The sequence below is a fragment of the Poeciliopsis prolifica genome, unplaced genomic scaffold (assembly GCF_027474105.1).
Source record: "Poeciliopsis prolifica strain line A6 unplaced genomic scaffold, Auburn_PproV2 SCAFFOLD024, whole genome shotgun sequence".
Lineage (NCBI taxonomy): Eukaryota > Metazoa > Chordata > Actinopteri > Cyprinodontiformes > Poeciliidae > Poeciliopsis > Poeciliopsis prolifica.
In genome coordinates, this window is record NW_026562399.1 from 6,547,532 (window position 1) to 6,564,689 (window position 17,158).

The 17,158-nt window shown below is 39.6% G+C and overlaps 1 protein-coding gene across 1 annotated transcript in view; it reads right to left on the reverse strand.

Annotated features, from left to right (window-relative positions):
- Window positions 1–17,158, reverse strand: part of igsf9bb (immunoglobulin superfamily, member 9Bb) — a 79,057-nt gene that overhangs the window by 6,102 nt on the left and 55,797 nt on the right. The window contains exons 16-19 of the mRNA XM_055046667.1: window positions 14,800–14,964; window positions 14,095–14,140; window positions 7,419–9,068; window positions 254–381 (exon numbers count right to left, since the gene is read on the reverse strand). Of these exons, the coding sequence (XP_054902642.1) occupies window positions 254–381; window positions 7,419–9,068; window positions 14,095–14,140; window positions 14,800–14,964 (1,989 nt within the window). The remainder of the gene's footprint in view (window positions 1–253; window positions 382–7,418; window positions 9,069–14,094; window positions 14,141–14,799; window positions 14,965–17,158) is intronic.

Consider the following 17,158-nt stretch of genomic DNA (forward strand, 5'->3'; position numbering starts at 1 on the left):
AAATGTCACTAGATGTAGTTGTTTTTGCTAAATCGCAGCTGGGATCTGTTCCGGTACAATCTATGAGGGTAACTGTTTTGCTTAAATTCCAGTCTGATTAGATTTTGGTTTATTTTCTTCATTCTCTTTTCTTGGAACCTGGTCTTGTGTCTCGTTGCTAGGTTTTTGGTTCTACGAGGTTGTCATGTATTTGCAATCCAGGCACTTTTTCGTCCTTTGTTACCCCCTATTGGGTGTGGAAAACTGTCTATACCTGCTTTCTTTCTGGTCTTTGAGTTGTTGTTGTTCATCGTCATCTTCTTGGCCTTTCTGACACGCTGGTATCTCAGTGTGTCACTCCTCTCAGACCCCGAATGGGCTCTCAACGCACCTCGACGTTTTCTAAATGAAAGGAAGAGAGAAAGGGAAAGCACGGGTAACTCTGGGCCGATCGTGGTCAGCACATTGTGTTTGTGCATCGAGAAGAGCACAAAGCCCCAACCCCCAAAATCAACACTATTACATGGACTAAAAATGATACAACTCATTAATTAACCTGAAATCGAGCAGCATATGAGCTTAATATGAGAATATGAAATACATCTAGCTTAACCATAAAACGTCTGGTCAAAATTTGAATTTACATGAATTCGATGCATCTTGAAAAAATGTTTTCATTGAACGACATAATCTATATTTTACTGATAAAACCTACATCTTGAACATCAGACTCCCCAGTTTATCCCTACAGTGCAGATTAGATCACTGAGTGTAGCGGATACATCGATACGACATTTAAACAGGTCTCAAACTGTTGGTTTCAGAGCCAAATTTTTCAACAAGATTTTCAATGAAGAGGCATGTTAAGTACAAAAACACTTTTGTAGTTGGATCTTTACTGTATAAATGACCGAACGGCTTTCTGAAAACAACAGTGACATATACTTTATTGGTAAGTAGAGTATATTTGGCAGCTTGTCACCAACTCCCTCCTGTTTATGGAGGCACATAGCGTTTGGCAGCCCACAGATTTCTGCCACAAACACACAGAAAACAATTAGCATTGCAAAGAGGCCATCTTCCCACCGTGGCTGCAGAGAGAAACCAAATGCTGTTAGTAGAGGGGGAGAATCACAGCTGAGCGACAAAGCATCATCAATATGTGTTCATAGACATGGATACTGTCTACAATGGGCTTCACCATGCTGACAGGGGGAGAGATGGCGGGAGGGGAAAATGACTACTCAGGAACAGTCACATAATGAAAAATAAGCCAAAGAAAAGCGAAGCACCAGGACAACAAATGTAACAAGATTTTTTTTTTTTCCTTTCCCATATAATTGTTTTGTTTTTGAAACGGAGAAGCAATATTTAGCAATGGCATGCATGGCAGTTTGCACATGGAACATGACTTTAAAGGGGAATACATTCAAAAGCACTTCATTGGGCACTTCAGTCTATTTTTAGGGTGTCGTTGACCCCTTGAGTGCCTGACTTCTGCAAAGTATTTGTTCCTTAGAATAAAATCAAGTAGGTGAGCATCTATGGCAGGACACAGAGAAATCTGTTCTGCAGTCCAAACTTATGGCTTGTCAGAATTAATGCACAGTTGCTTTATGCAGAGTATTACATCCCTGTGTCCACCAGCAATACGTCTCGGTTTATAGTGGGGCTGCAGCTTGATCTAGACTTCTGTTGCTCCACAGCTTTTCGGAACCTGGGAAGAATCTACTGCATTTTCTACATAACGATATATATGTACGTATATATATATTTTTAAAAAACTTGCTAAGCACAGTAGCTGAGATTTAGAAATGTGCTTCGTCACTGCCAAAAACAAGCAACGCCCTTTCTGCTTTGCTGTTAAAAAATGTAAAAAAAATAAAAATAAAAATACACGTATATGACGTACATTCAGCTGGGGAGACTCGTAGCCAAAGATGACACAGATGAAACAATCTATGCCTAGGTAATTTATCTTTATGTAGTGTTTTAACAGCAAATATGTATCTCATAAGTTCAATTTACATTAAAAAATATCCTATTACTCCCAAAGGGAAATTAATTACAATTTTTTCATATTAAAAATGAGAAATGAGAAAGTTCTCCAGGGCTTTTGCAACAATGTTTGACTCTCTTTGTCAAACATTGTACTCTGAAATTTTGCGGAGGTCAACAGTGTAGAGAAACTACAAACGTCTCTGTGTCATTATGTCTGAATTCCAGCAGTCTAACACGGAAGTCCTATTTTCAACACCTGCCTGTACATGTGATTTGTGATCAGAAAAATTAAGCAGGTAAGAGAGTTACACAAGTCGTTTCTCCAGCTGATGATATCAGAAGACATACTTCTTAAAATGCAGTTTATTAAATGATTGCAAGGGCTTTATATTTATCAAAGGGCAGTCTTAAGTATTTTCCAGGCATATAGTTCTGTTTAAAATCAAGTAACTATGTTACCTTCAGTTGTTATAGAAAATGCTCTATATATACAAGAGAAATGTGTCATCACAATTTAACCCCTTGAAAATGGGCCTCTGTCTCTTTAAAATCTGCTGTTTATTCTGAAACTCTACCTTCAGAAGACATCACAACATCGTTCCTCCATTAACCCTTTAAGAGCATTTCTACCAGCATTTCACTGAGAAGTAGCTTGTATGATGAGCTCAACAGGTGCGCAGTTCCACCAGGTGTTTCCTAATTGCTGCTGGCTAGTCTGAAGGAGCTGAGCGGGAGAATCACGGAGGAGGGCTGCACTGTGAGTCGGCAGCTCAGAAGTTTGGAAACTGTGACTCTGAGGAGGAGCTTTGCCTCAATGGTGGAGCTCGGTCCAACCAGGCGTTTTGCACGGCTGAATGGTTGTCACGGGAGGCGAAAGGATTTATCAAACATGCATGAAAGAATCAAGGCAAATTTCCGTGTATGTTTTTCATGAGAGCATAACATCATATTATGATGTAAAAAAAAGTTGAGTTTACATCATACCGTCCCTTTAGCCTTTTGGCAGTAGGGAGATCTGTTACATTGGTCCAATAGAGGTGAGCGCTCAGTGTTCTTATAATACCAGGAGGATGGAACAGCATATTTGGCTTTAAGATGACTTTTCTGATGCCACCTAATTAGTGTGACTGCAGGAAAAATGCATTCCAATTAGATGTATTGTGCAAAAAAAAAAATATATCAATATTATTGTGTATTCCACCCATTTTCTTTTCGTGAAAATGGTTTAAACCTGAGAACTGCTGACCCATGTTGTCAACCTGTATGTCTTTAATTGCTCACTTGTTGTCCTTCTCAAAAGCTTATGAGTCAACAATTTAGTACCATTTAAAAGAAATCAATTGACAGTGAATAGGCTGATTCAGCAATTTCCCCCTTAGTTTGTGCAGAAGCTATTCTGTGCCATAATCTATTGGATGCTAACGATTACGTTTGATACCTTTGGAATAAAGAATGTGATAAACTAGTATAGGTTGTTTGGCCTTCGCAATGATAAGGCCAGTGCTCAATGACAGCAAAAACAGCTGGATCTGCCTTAAAACCTTGATGAATGTTGGACCTTGAATGAGTTTGAAGATTCACTTTAATGTGCTCAAGTCTACATCCTCTCCTGTTCCACAATGTCTTTATTGGAACCTTAATCTAAAGCCCCTTCCAAATCATTCTTTAGTTTCATCATTGCTTAGCACTAAAAATGAGGTATTGGCACAGAATGAAGGGCTAAACTTAACTCACCAACGGTAATGCTCCCTCTTATCCATCTTGAGAAGAAGTCAGAAACCTAGATCTCGGTTTGGTTGAAGTGAACTCTAGTGCGGTTCGGATGCATATGCCAAGAGGCCCAGAGACCAATCAAGAGTCACGAAACGGACTTTAGCGCAAGGCGTTCTGGATAAATACACAACTAAAACAAACATGTCTAGCACTTGTGAGAGTAATGGTTCGTAGTCTTTACCAAAGACAAAAGCTGAAATCTGATGCCGCTGTCTTGGAGTTCCCAGAAGAAAATCTAACATGCCCTAAACAAGTCATATATTCTACCCCTTTCATTCTCCATCCACATGGCCTGAAAACACCATGCATTTTGTAGCAAAGCCAGGTTCAAGGCATTTTATTTTTTATGACAGCAAAAGTCAACAAGATTTGAAATACCAGTTTGTGATGGCATGTTTGCTTTATTTCATCTTATATTTTATTTCACTCGCTCAATAAATATGAAAAGTTCATGTGTGTTTTGCTGAACTACTATCTGAAAGGATCTTAAGTCACAACAAACAGTCAGTTTTATTGGGGGGTAGCTTAAACAGGCAGGCAAACTCTGCCTGCAAGGCTTGAGGAACAATTTACTCAGCTTCTGCAAATAAAGTTGACACAAACAAACAATGATTGATTCCATCCTGGTAAAAAATGTTCAATGAAGTAAATGGTAGACTAATGGGTTAAAGGAAACAAGACAAAATGAGGTACACATTCAACTCCTGTACAGTTCTTGACATGCAATTCTTGTGGAGGTTGGGGGAGTTTGTTTTATTTATTTGTTTGCTGGGCGCTGACCATGCAGTTTGTAGCAAAGCAAAGTCAAGACCGCAGCGGTTAGGAGTGCAATGTGTTTTGACGCAGAAGTTTAGGAAAACATTTACTTGCCACGTAGGTCAGGTCTAAAATCAGCGCCCAAATTCACAACCCAGATTTATAGGCAGCTGGCTTGCACAGAAAAAACGAGGGTGTGGCTTGTTGACTTTTTACTTGGTGGAACTGAGTTGCTGCTGTGGAAACTGGAGGCTATTCACAGATATTACCACTATGAAAATATCTGTAACATTTTAACTTTTGACTCAATATTCTTTTTTTATAATTACATATAAATCTGAGGCTAAAACCCCCCACCTATATCTATAAGCCACAACATACAACTGCAGTGCCTTGCAAAAATATTCATACCTCTTGAACTCTTTTATACATTACCTCCATATACTTGAATGTATTTTATGAGGCATGTACATACAGTAGCAATTAAAGTAAGAGATAGTAAGAGGTAAAAAAAAGACCATCACATACAAGCAATAATTTTAAAAGTGTGATAAGTGTATTAATTATCCTCCTTATTCTAATTGCGTTCAGTAAAATCCAGAGCAACCAATTACCTTCAAAAGTCACATCATTATTCTCAGTATAAATGTGGGTGTCCTATGCAGGCTTCATATGTTTATGAAAACGGTAATCAACAAAAAGCATCCTGAGGACCAAGGAGCAGCAGAGACTCAAACCAAAGATCTGAAAGAATATTAAACATGGAAAAAGTATGTCATAACTTGAAACATACAAAGACATGGCTGTCCATTTCTACTGACAGGCCAGGCAAAGATATCATCCATCAGAAAAGCAGACAAGAAGCCCTTGGTACCTCCAAAGGAGTTTAGGGAATCCACAAGTTGTTCAGAAGATTCCATTAACAAGACACTCCACGTATCTGGTCTTTATGTAGAAGTAGCAAGAAGAAAAGTCTTTGAAGAAAGATAATCACAATAATTCTTGTTTGACATTTGCCATAAGCCATGTGAGAGACAGCAAACACATGGAAGAAGGTGCTGTGGTCAGCTGTACCCAACGCTGAATTTTGTGGACTATGTGCAAATATGTGTAGACAAAGATCTAAGCTGGTAAAGCCATTACCCCAAAGCCTAGGAGCAAAAACACAATTCTACAAAGTATTGACTAAGGGGGGCAGAATACACATGCATTCTATAGATAAGGGTAGGTTTAAAAAAAAAAAATCAACACTATATATCATTTTTCTTCCTTCAAGCTAAAGGTTATGTATAGTTTTGCAAGACACCGTTTCTCAAAAGGTATGAAGTAAATTGACATTTAAGAATAACTTTGGACATTCTAAACATACCAGTCATTCACTTGCACTATGATTATGTTACCAAGAATGTTCATGATAACAGAGCTAAATCTTCAGCTGGATTCAAACTCCATGAAAAGTGAACCTGGTACATGTATGAATGAGCATCCTGTGATAATGTTTTTACCTATGGTGCATTTTTCTTTGATAACGTTTTTATTGGACTGATAGTTGTAAGTAATTGTGTCATTTAAAAAAACAGCTCAAGCATGTCAAGCAAGCAAGTCCTGTTGCTGAGACCTCTTTGTCCTGATCTCTCAGACAACGGATGGCATATGCATATCAGTCAGAATGCATAATGTACTTAAGACTGCAGAACGTAAAATGCATAGCCACTTTGACAAAAAGAAGAAAGTAAACAACAGAAAACAAAAAAAAACTACATGTACTGTGACGGAAGGAACAAATCAAACAAAGACTCAAAGCCTTGTATTCCCCTTTAAAGGACGAGGTGATCAAAAAGTCCCACCTGCTAACCCCCCCCTTTCAGACATGGATCCAACCCTTACCTATTGCGGTGTAGAGGACCTGGTCACAACAACGCTGCCCAGATAGCTGAGATCAATCAAAAACAAAGCAGGTAAGACTCCAGGAGTCATTAAGAACCACCACCCTGCCCCTAATTCATAATGATGGAGACATTGCAGTACATGAGAAGCGGACAGGCCCTGTGACACACTTTGCCCAAAAACCTCTCCTTGGTAGTCAGACCTGGGGGTGACCTGGTAACACTTAAAAGTTTGGGGAAAAAGAGTGATAGAAAGGGGAAAGGAAGGTGGGTAGGAAAAATCTGAGAGGTTGGAAGGTAAGGTAGATTTGATCATGCAATCAAAGGCTGAGGATGGGCCGCAGGGCCTGCCAAGATGAACTCTTCTTAAAGCATCCTTCTGCTTAATAAAGGCACTTTGAAAGGCTTTGAACTAAGCATAATGATGGTGTTTCTTCTAGGACATTAATTAGATGAATAATATGGGGTTCCGCCTGTTAAGTGAAAGCAGGGTAATGCATGACACAGATGAAAAAACTAAGATCTTAAATGATGGCTGACTGTAAGGACTGTAGCTATTAAAGGTGTTAAATGAAATCTATGAATACAATGCATTCCAACTAATTATTTACTCGCATTAGTTTCAAGACTTTTTACATAGAGTAGAATTTTTTAAATTTACTTTTTGCATTTTCTAGCTGGTCAACTTGGAGACAGTCCCTCACAGATTTAGTGAGTGAATACCTCTAACTTGATGTCTGAGATGAAGAGCTGCATCAGCAGGACTCAAACTACAAGCTAACATCCCAGAATGCAAATCTATTGTTACAACAAATAGGTTGCTTTGAATCAGGTTGCTTTCATTTTCAAATTTTATATACAAAAAAAAAAAAAAAAAAATACCCAGCTATTAAACCAATGGTCCAATAGGTAGATATAGAACTTCAGTAGCCAAAATGTCAGAGCAACTTCCCACATCAAAGCATTATGGGCTAAGGCAGATGACACAAATGGCATCCCTCTCTGCATGCCTAACAGACCTACCCTGAAGCTGACAACTGGGGTGGAGAGGGCTCAGATGGAAGAATCTCCTCCTCAGTCCTCCTATGAGCTGGCATTTGCCCAAATATGCTGCTGCTTTCCACGGGGGGCGATGGGGACTGGGAAGCTGGGTAACTGGTTGCAGCAGTGGCAAAAGCCATGTGGGAACGGTAGCTGGGGCTTGTTCTCCTGCTACCCTGACCTTGAGCAGGTGATGAGGATGGGGATGATCTCCTTGAAAAGCTGGCTGTGGACGGTGGAAGCAGGGTAATCTCAGACATCCCTGGGGGTATGGGAGGCTGCACCATGCTTGGACGTGGGCGAGGGCGCACTACAATCTCTGGGGAGCCCTCTTGAGAGCTAAGGGGGCTTTGAGTAAGGGGTGAAAGTCGAGAGGGTTGAAGAACCACCTGATGCAAGCCAGAATCCATCCTACGAGTCTGTCTGGGACTAAAACGGGGGTTGGTTTGAAACCATCGTGTATCCAAATTACTGAATGTGCTGGGGACGATATGAGCCATTGGATCAGTATAAGACAAAACTGGCACACCCATACTATGGCCTGAAGGTCTGAGCTGCCCTAAATGTGCCTCTTGCATAGCTAAATGCCTGGCTGGGGAGCCATGAGGCCTGGCCTTGCTGGGAGACTTGCTTTTATGACTCTTTGATGTCCTGCGACTTGGGGCCTCAAGTGGCAAGACTGTTGGGTAGGTAGGCATTGGAAGAGAAGAGTGCTGGAAAGCACTAAGGGGAAGAACATGAGGTGGAGAGGCGTAGGGAGGATCATGGCGGGTATGCAGAGGGTGGGGTGGGGGGAATATAAATTGAGGCCCCTCCAAACTTGAAAAGGTAAAATCTAGTCCCTGCCAAATCTCTGGTGAATGAGAGGAAGAGGTCAGTGTCAGAGGGAGTGGGAAGCCGGACACAGCGTATTGTGGAAATTCACCCTCTCCGATTTCTTCAGGAATAATGTGGTGTGCAAAGGGACCCTCAGCAAAGTATGGAGGAGAGGACATGACCGACCTCAGTGGGCTGGTATCAGGCATGTAGAAAGGAGGTGGGGGATCGTGATCTCCAGGTGGTCCTAGATAGCCATAGAAAGCTCTATGGTGAAGAGAGCCTCGGATCTGTCCCGTGGCATGGAGCTGACTGCTCTCCATGATGGTCATACCTTCAAAAGGCCTGTGAAAACGAGGACTGTAGGCTGGAGGCTGGAGGTAAGATTCCTGACTGGAGATTGGGGAAATCTGATGAGGCCGAAGCGGTGCCATGACTGGTGGAAGAGGCCTGGGATCGTCATTCTCTTCGTCCGATTGTCGAAATTCTGGGTAAAGGTCTGATTCTTCCACAAAGGGAAAGCCCTCAATACGGCGGGGCTTGACTGACATTTCAGCATCAGTGGGATCGATGACAAATCGTCCATCTGGGCCTCGACTGATAAGTTCAATAGGTGTTGTTGGTTCAGCTTCGTGCTTGGACATGTACCTCTTGCTTGTTATTGCTCTTTTGGTCTTCTTGTATAAGGATAACTCTTCTTTCCTTCCTGGACTGGGAGGAGGTTTCCTTCCACGCTGGTCATGACTCTCTTCGGACGATTCTGATGGAGATGCCTTTGAACGTATGCTCTCCGGACTCACCTTTCCTGAAGATGACCTGTCAAAAATAAATTAGTAAATATAAGAACATTTATTGAGTCAGAATTTTCTGACTCAAATGGTGATGAAGACGTTTTCACCTGCATTGAAAATAAGCTTATGGCATCATTAAACTTTTAGGAAAACAGAAATGTCATTTCTGAATAATGGGTTGGAGCTTAAAACAGCAATAGCGTAGGTCAGAAACAAATACCCAACAAAATATGCTGCATTTTAGTTAATTCCAAAGTTCTTATCAGCGGTTGGGGGTTTTTAATAGCTTCTCTTGCAGGTAGGGTGGTGCACTGAAGGAAGGGCTATTATACAATTACAACACATTTAGGAACATCATGCTGAACTTCATTACAATTATTTAAGAACAAGTGGTGGACAACAACAAACTGGATTTAATTGAGTCACCAAGACCCTACATTTCCCAACAGTTTTGAAACAATAGACGGTTTTTAGAATAATAAGACTGGCAAATTTAAATTAATTCAACGGCAAGATATAAGTGAGGAAATTTCTCTTTATTTAACAGTATCTTCATATTTTATATAAAGCATTACAACCCCACCCTCATAATAATAAAAAAAAAAAAAGATTTGGTCAGCTGGTGCAATACGTAAACAAGTAAGTAACGCACCAACATTTAGTGTTTCCCTGACACTAAATGTTGGTCTCAGGTAGGAAAACAATTTGCTAAACAGACAGAAGAGCATAGAAAAACACCCAGAACCAGATATAAATGTCAAAACTAAGAAAATATCATAAATTTCAAATATTTATGGTTTTGTTTTGAATACTACTGGATGCAGCAACAAGTTACTGTGGCTGTCATCACCAATATTGTACCAACTTGGTTTTGGGAAACTAGCACCTGATTACAAACTCAGACAGATGAATACATCCTGCTATCGCAAAAGCTTCTTTCTGAAAAATTGTGGCTGAACTTTTTCTTCTTATTATTTTTGTGAGGGCAGTTTTCTGTATAACATAAGTAAGAAGGAAACTTTAATTTTCTGATCATTTTCTCTTCTTGTGGTGCTGAACATGCAAGCAATGACTCCACTACAAAAGGTCAAAATTAGGATATGAAGTCTGCATGCACCACAATATTGACAATATTTTAACTATACTACACAATCAGTGTGCAACACAAATCTAAACTCTTGTGTGTATATTTCTAGGTGTTTATCAGAAAATGAAGGACATCAAAATCATAATTTGCTGCTTACTATGCTGTAGAACCATCACTAATATAACAGTTTACAAAAACCACTGAAAGAACTTGACTGCTTTGAAAGTGAACGAAAAAAACAAAACAGCCACATGTATCAATATTTGGAATGAATGAAAAAAACACGGTGAGGGTTTTCAACAAAAAGTGTTTCACAAAAGGACTTAAGTGGATTTTTCCAAACTGCTTAAAGCACTGCAATGAAAAAAGGAATTAACATAACACATACACACTTACATATATTTTATTTTTTTATTTTTTATGCATTTGATTATTGCTAGTGTTTTGTGAAAATGTCAACTTTAACATCTTCCCATTTGTGAAGAGTTGGAGGGACATAATTAACATTAGAAATCAGTGTCTATTCAACAGAAAACACAATGATTTGCTCAGTGTAATAGTGTTGTTCCATATACATCTCTATTACATCTATATAAGCTTTGCCAACCTTTTTATTTGTCTTTTTAAAACTGAAATATGCAGTTTTTCAGCTGACAGAGTCCCAAAACAAGAACATTGAAGGCTGGAGCTATATCAACCCGAGCCACTTTTATTTATGATTTCAAGATAAACTTATAGCATTTATCTTTCAAGCAAAATGTCACCTTGTTGATAGCAAACAACATTTTATTTTTTTTGTCTATTTAATTAAAACTTCCTTTCCATTATGCTTCTGATCTCAACAGCAAGGATATAAGGCAAATGGACATTTCCTACTACATTTGCATCTTTGTTTCATTTTTTGAAGGTAAAACAAAACACACATTGCTTAAAGATATTTATTTGTCCATGTATTTGGACATGGACACATAAAGAGGTAAAAAGAAACACAATATTCCCAGGATCACTACTGTTTTTCATGATATAAACCACAACTGCATCTGCCTCACATTGTCCTGATCACATTTCCACTAAGTTTTCAACAAACTAAAGATGTGCTGACTTAACGAAGGGGATTAAGCTACAATTATATTTAACCCAACACTACTTTAGCCATGCTCTTAATGTTTCTTTTTTGAGTTTTAACGTTGTTCATGTTGACACTCTCTCATTTAGTTTACCACGATTCGGCTTCTTAATGTGAACCACAAAAAATAATAAAAACCTTGCAGTTGGAAATAGTTGAGGATTTCAGATGCTTGACCTCAGGTTCTAACTACTTTCTGAGCTGAACACAGCTAGACACACACAAACCTGAGCCTCCTTCTAATGTCATTATTTGCCTTCGACTCAACGATTCTGGGCACAAATCACCTTTATTAAATACAGAATATTACCTTTTTCCTCAGTGCAGTCTTTACTGTTAAAGCACCATGAACAGATTGACTTCACCGCGGTCATGTCAATGGACCTCCAGCATGTTCACCACAGATCACTAAACTTTTGACTTGGCATTGCAGTATGCTGAGAAAAACTTCAGCAGCTCTCAACAATCAAGAAACAGCCAGAAATTGAGAACGAGAATGAACTGCACAGTGATGGTTATTGTGTCACTACCATGTAAAAGGAAGAAGTCCAAAATGCTGTCTGAAACCATCTCAGAACTTAAGATCGTGACCAGTGTTGTTGTTGCCTGGTTGGGACGTTTAGCCGGAAGCATGCAGACAGAGCTTTGAGGATCGAAGTGCAAATGGGAGAATATAGTGTGCAAGACCAGGGGGACAACAGTTGGGCACACTCACTGAGGACTGGAAGATTGTGGCTTGTACTGGGCAGTCAACCCTTCCCAGTAGGACTCAAGGCTGGGAAAGAAACTAAGTGGACTCCTGTAAAGGTGGGGAGATTAGACAGTAAAAAGCACAGAAGACATGGGCACTAAATGGTGGCATGAATAAAGAAGAAAGGGAAGAAGAAAAAGTTTTAATTAAGGTGGAAAGAGAAAACCTGATTAAAGTGCAGCGTGTGTAAGAAGCATAATAAAACTGATTGGAGAAGAAGAATTTCTTCAACAACCACACTGACTTTTATGAAGCAATGACAAAAATCCTCTTTTAAAGACTTTTCCAACATAAGAATTCAAAACTACAAAACATTTATTGAGAACAAAGAGAACAACATAAAATGTGTTTCATGTTGATTTGAAGTGTGACTGAAAGCTCTTCAACCAGCAGATGCTTGAAGAAATCAGCAGAGTGGTTTCTGTAACACTTTACACTTCAACTACAAGAGCTCAAAACTTCACAAGTAACTTTAATGAAAACACGTTTATTTAGGAAACAAAATGTCTTAACTATTATGCTATGTCATTTGTATGCAGATTTTAACAGCCAAGGGTTCCGGGTTGGTGATTTTGGTTTGGAAATGTTCAGTGTTGTATAGTAACAAAGTAAAAATACTTCACTACTTCACTTAAGTATATTTTGGAGTACTTCAGACATTCCTCGAGTATGAAAATTTTTGATAACTTTCACTTTTACTTCACTATATTTCCGAACTTAATTGCATAGTTTTACTCCGATACATTTTCAATGTGTGGCTTAGTTACTCGTTACTGTGACGGAGGAGCCGTCACGAGTTAGGACCTAATTGAAGAGTCGCGTTAACACACACAAACACACACAATCGCTAACTTACGTTTTGTTACAGCTTAAACTGACGCGGTTCATCGTGGGTCACACGCGGTGTTCCCGCTTCAGTTCAGATTAGTCCTTATCTGTCATTTTCAAACGTTTTCCCGGCTTTATTTTCAATTGGCTTGTTTCCGGATTGTGGCGCACCGGGAGAAAGTTGCGTGATGTGGTGACGTCATCAGAACGTACTGAGTGTTGGCTGTTAAATTGATTATTGTATTTTTGGATTACAAGTTTATTTATTAGCTCAGTAAGACACAACCAGTCGGAGCCAGGAGGAGGGTCTTAGTGCTCTCAATCATGCTCGTGTATACAGAGTCTTCCATGAATGCTCAAGCTCGTTAGCCACTGATGGTGGCGGTCAAAAGGTTTTCCTGAAATGGTAAGATGTTTGTCTGCCATCAGCACATACAGCAGCATGTGCATGAGAATGATTGACAGCTCTTAAGACCTTCCTTCTGGCTCTGATTGGTTTGTTTTTGACTGAGAGGAGAACATTTCTGCAGATTATAATAGTAGCATTGGGAGGACATGGAAGAAGATGATTTTTTCAAAGATAAAAAAAATTCATACTGTCAAAACATGGTAACAGTTTTAACAAATATGTAAAAAATATTTCTTATAAAAGTTACATACTCCACCTTTAAAGAGTCACTTTATAGATGTTTTCTACTGAGGCATATTGTCATCCCAGTGCAGCTTTTAACATAAAAAAAATCCTTGATTTAGGCTATTTCTGCTAGCTGTTTCAGTTATCGCAAACTACTAAGCAATTAGATACTAATTACACTGTTCATAGAAAGCATCTGTCTATTAACTCTGCTGCTTGATGGGAGCCTCTTCCAGTCAGCTGTTGGTCACAGTGTTCAGTCTACATTACTGATGCGGATAACAGCGCTGCAGATTGACCTCTCCGAGCATTGTGAGGGAAACATTTGAGTGTTCATCTCTGAATTTATTGCCACTTGATTATCTTGACCAAGTAACAGAGTGGTCTAACGCAAATGTTTAGAGCTTGAAGTGAAGATCTATTCCTGTTGAAGAAAAAGTTGTTTGAAAGCAGTTGTGTTTTCAGTAACTTAACCCTTGCGCCCATGAGAGTGCTGACGAGTCTGGCTATTACTCAACAGAAAAACCTCAGCAAATGTAAGAAATCCTCATTCACGTTCCTCAGATTATAATAGTATCATTGGGTGTTTGTAGGAGTGCATTGGGGTTGTGGGAGGAATACTTACGGTGTTTCCATGCTTTTTCTGAGGTGGGTTATGGACAGAGGGGGATCTGGAGAGTGGAAGGAAGATACATTCATTACAGTTACAGTAAGAGGAGAACAGAAAACAACAAAAAAAGATAAACCTAATAATTATCCAGCGTGACGTGAAAGCCTTCCACAAAGTCTATACCGTACTTTACTGACATGAACGCTCTCTCACATATCACTTTTTATAAAAGAGGACACATTTTTAGTGAATGAAAGGTGTAATCAAATAGTTGATTAAATGACATGTAGCCCAGTTGTACTGCAGGATTTTTCCAAATTAAACTGATCCAATTTTCAGGAAGTCCAGAATTCCCTTCAGTGCCTTTGTGAGGTGATGTCTGATTGTGATAGACCAACACAAAGTCTGAATAGGTTCTGACATTTTCACACATTTTGTTGACTTCAGAATGTAAAGTCAACAAAATGAATGAACATCATAGCAACAGTTCATGCCATGAATACCTTCATTCAGTCTTTTTCCTCTCATTTATGTTTCTGGATATTTTCGTTATCTGTTGCACATTACTAGATACAAATCAATTTTTTATTTAATAAGTGTAATAAGAGCAGCAGAAATGAGTCAGAGACGACGTGGAAAAAAACTAGTGCAGGATAATATGACATAAGGGGATTTTTCTGACTTAGAAATTGTGGGAAGAAGACAGCATCTTCCCCTGACCTTTTTTCTTCTTGAGCTTCTTCCGGCGCTGCTTGTTGACAAAGCAGGCAGCCATTGTACTGAAGAGGACAGCTGCAGCCAGGAAGCAGATGGTGGCCACGATGCCAGCCACCACCGGCCGCGTCAGTCCACGCTCCTCCACCATCTCTGGAGGGGGGAAGAAATCTGCCAGGCGACAACCCAAATGCAGAAAACGTCAACATCAACAGCAAACTCCGAGCATGGAGGAGATAAAAGAAGTTGTTGGCAAAGTTGTGGTGGCCTGTAGCAAGAATGGAAAGTGATGATTAACACAGGAGATTATTATCAGCACATTTGTAAATGTTTCATTACTACGCGTTGTGACTTTGCTAGTAATGAACGCTGAAGTACAGAAGCTTTTCCTCACTCCTGGTTCGGGGCTGATATTTGCTTTGAGATTGCTGTCCAAATGTGAGAACGGAGGAAGAGAACACAGTGTCCCCTGAGAGAACACCCAGTGCTCTGAATAACCAGGAGAGATGATTAAAGTGATTCTGAACTTCCTGTCTCCACATTAATCTGCTACTTTTTGGAAGGTAAAAAAAGAAAGACTTCAACACTTTTCATTCTCAAAAACTTTGAGGTTTTGGTGCAAAACATTTGAGCTTTCTTCTGACCAACGTTGAAAACACGTCGTGCTTGTCAGTCTTTTTCCAACTGACCTCTCAGTTTGGTCAGGTTACTTGAAAATAGTAATTAGTTACTAATTACTGGTTATTTCCTCAAGACAGTAATCCGGTTTGCTTTACGGATGACTTATTTTCAAAAGTTATTGATTACTAAGTACTCTAGTTACTTTTCAAAGAATGATGTCTAATCTGAATACAGAGGAATGTATCTGATTTTGTTCCTTCTGCATATTTCTTCATCTAAAACTTAATCAATTGAAACTGTCTCTTTCTAAAACTTTAAAATTGAATGAAATGGAACAGTCTCTGCTTTTGTCGAATACCTTCACTAGCAGAACTTGAATATATGTATCTGCATTAATTGTCTTTTTTTTTTTTCTCATGTTTTACTCTGGTAGTCAAGCAACAACGTTTTGTTGCCAAGTTCGCTGTCATGTCTAAGTCTATTTTAACCGACTTTCAGCACTTTCCACTGTATTTTTAGACAACAAAGTCTCTACTGTTAAATTGCGTTTCCTCCTGTCCACAGTATAAAAACAACAATTATTGTTTTTTTTTCTGTTTACAGAGCTGCTTTTGTTATGGACATGTTTAATAGACCTTGGGATGCCCAGATCAAAGGTTGAAAGTGTTTTTGGTTCTCCGTCTTTATTCTCGATGATTCTCAACTTGTTTTACGCCTGCAATACTACTTGATGCGATTTTCAATGAACTCCTCTCGTCCCGTCCTTTATTTGTTGGTGTGATCTGTTTGTTAGTGATGTCAGTTTATTGAATGCGTGATCCAAGACTACTGAAGCTCAGCAGAGAAATCTGGGCGCTCTTGGGAAGAAACAGGTGGATGAGAAGGCTAGAAAAATGATGATCCAATCAGGATGGAGCAGAAGCCTCCCTCGCTGTGGATTTCCTCTTTATGCCTGCAGGCTTAAACCATTAAAAGCTCACAATAAGAATTCCTCACTATCCAAGATCCCTCATTCCAAACACTGTGAATAGTTCTAAGTTGTGTTTGCAATATTTTGATCTCTGGTTTAGCTTGATGTTGTAACACGCTGAATCGGCAAAAACATCCCAGGTCACTGCTAAATACAAGCCGGGCGGGACAAATTGTTGGCATCTGTAAAAAACAACAAAGAATGTTCGGCAGGTTTTGGTCACGACTACTTCAAAGCTCCCCACTGCAACCAGTAGAGGGCAGCAGAGGCCTAATATGACAGCGACAACAGTCTGTATTAGCTGCCAACAGCTGTTTTACCAAACGATGTGTACTCAGTGACCTCTGCAGGGGCGCCGCATCACGTTCTGAGGCTTGATTTCAAAAAGCAAACAGATATCAGTGGTGCAGCTAAAAATAGGCTGATTTCTAATTATTTCTCTTTTGAGCACAAAGAGCCAAAGAGTCAGTGGATGCTGGGTAAATTGATGATGTCATGCTTATCAGAATGCTACGAAAGAGTGTGCATGTCAGTGGAGTCTTCATTAAATAGCGCTGATAGAGCAAAATGCTAAGTTAAAGGTGCCGTGTGTGCAATGCATAAGTAGCAACAATCTCTGTCTGAGTGATGCAAGGATGGCCTGATGTTGCACAGACGAGGCACGGGGATGAACGGGAAGTATTGTGATACAGAATCCTTCAACTATCCTGTTGCCTTGGAGAGTACAGAAATATCCACGGAAAGTTCCCGCAAGCTCCGTCTTGTGAGAACTTA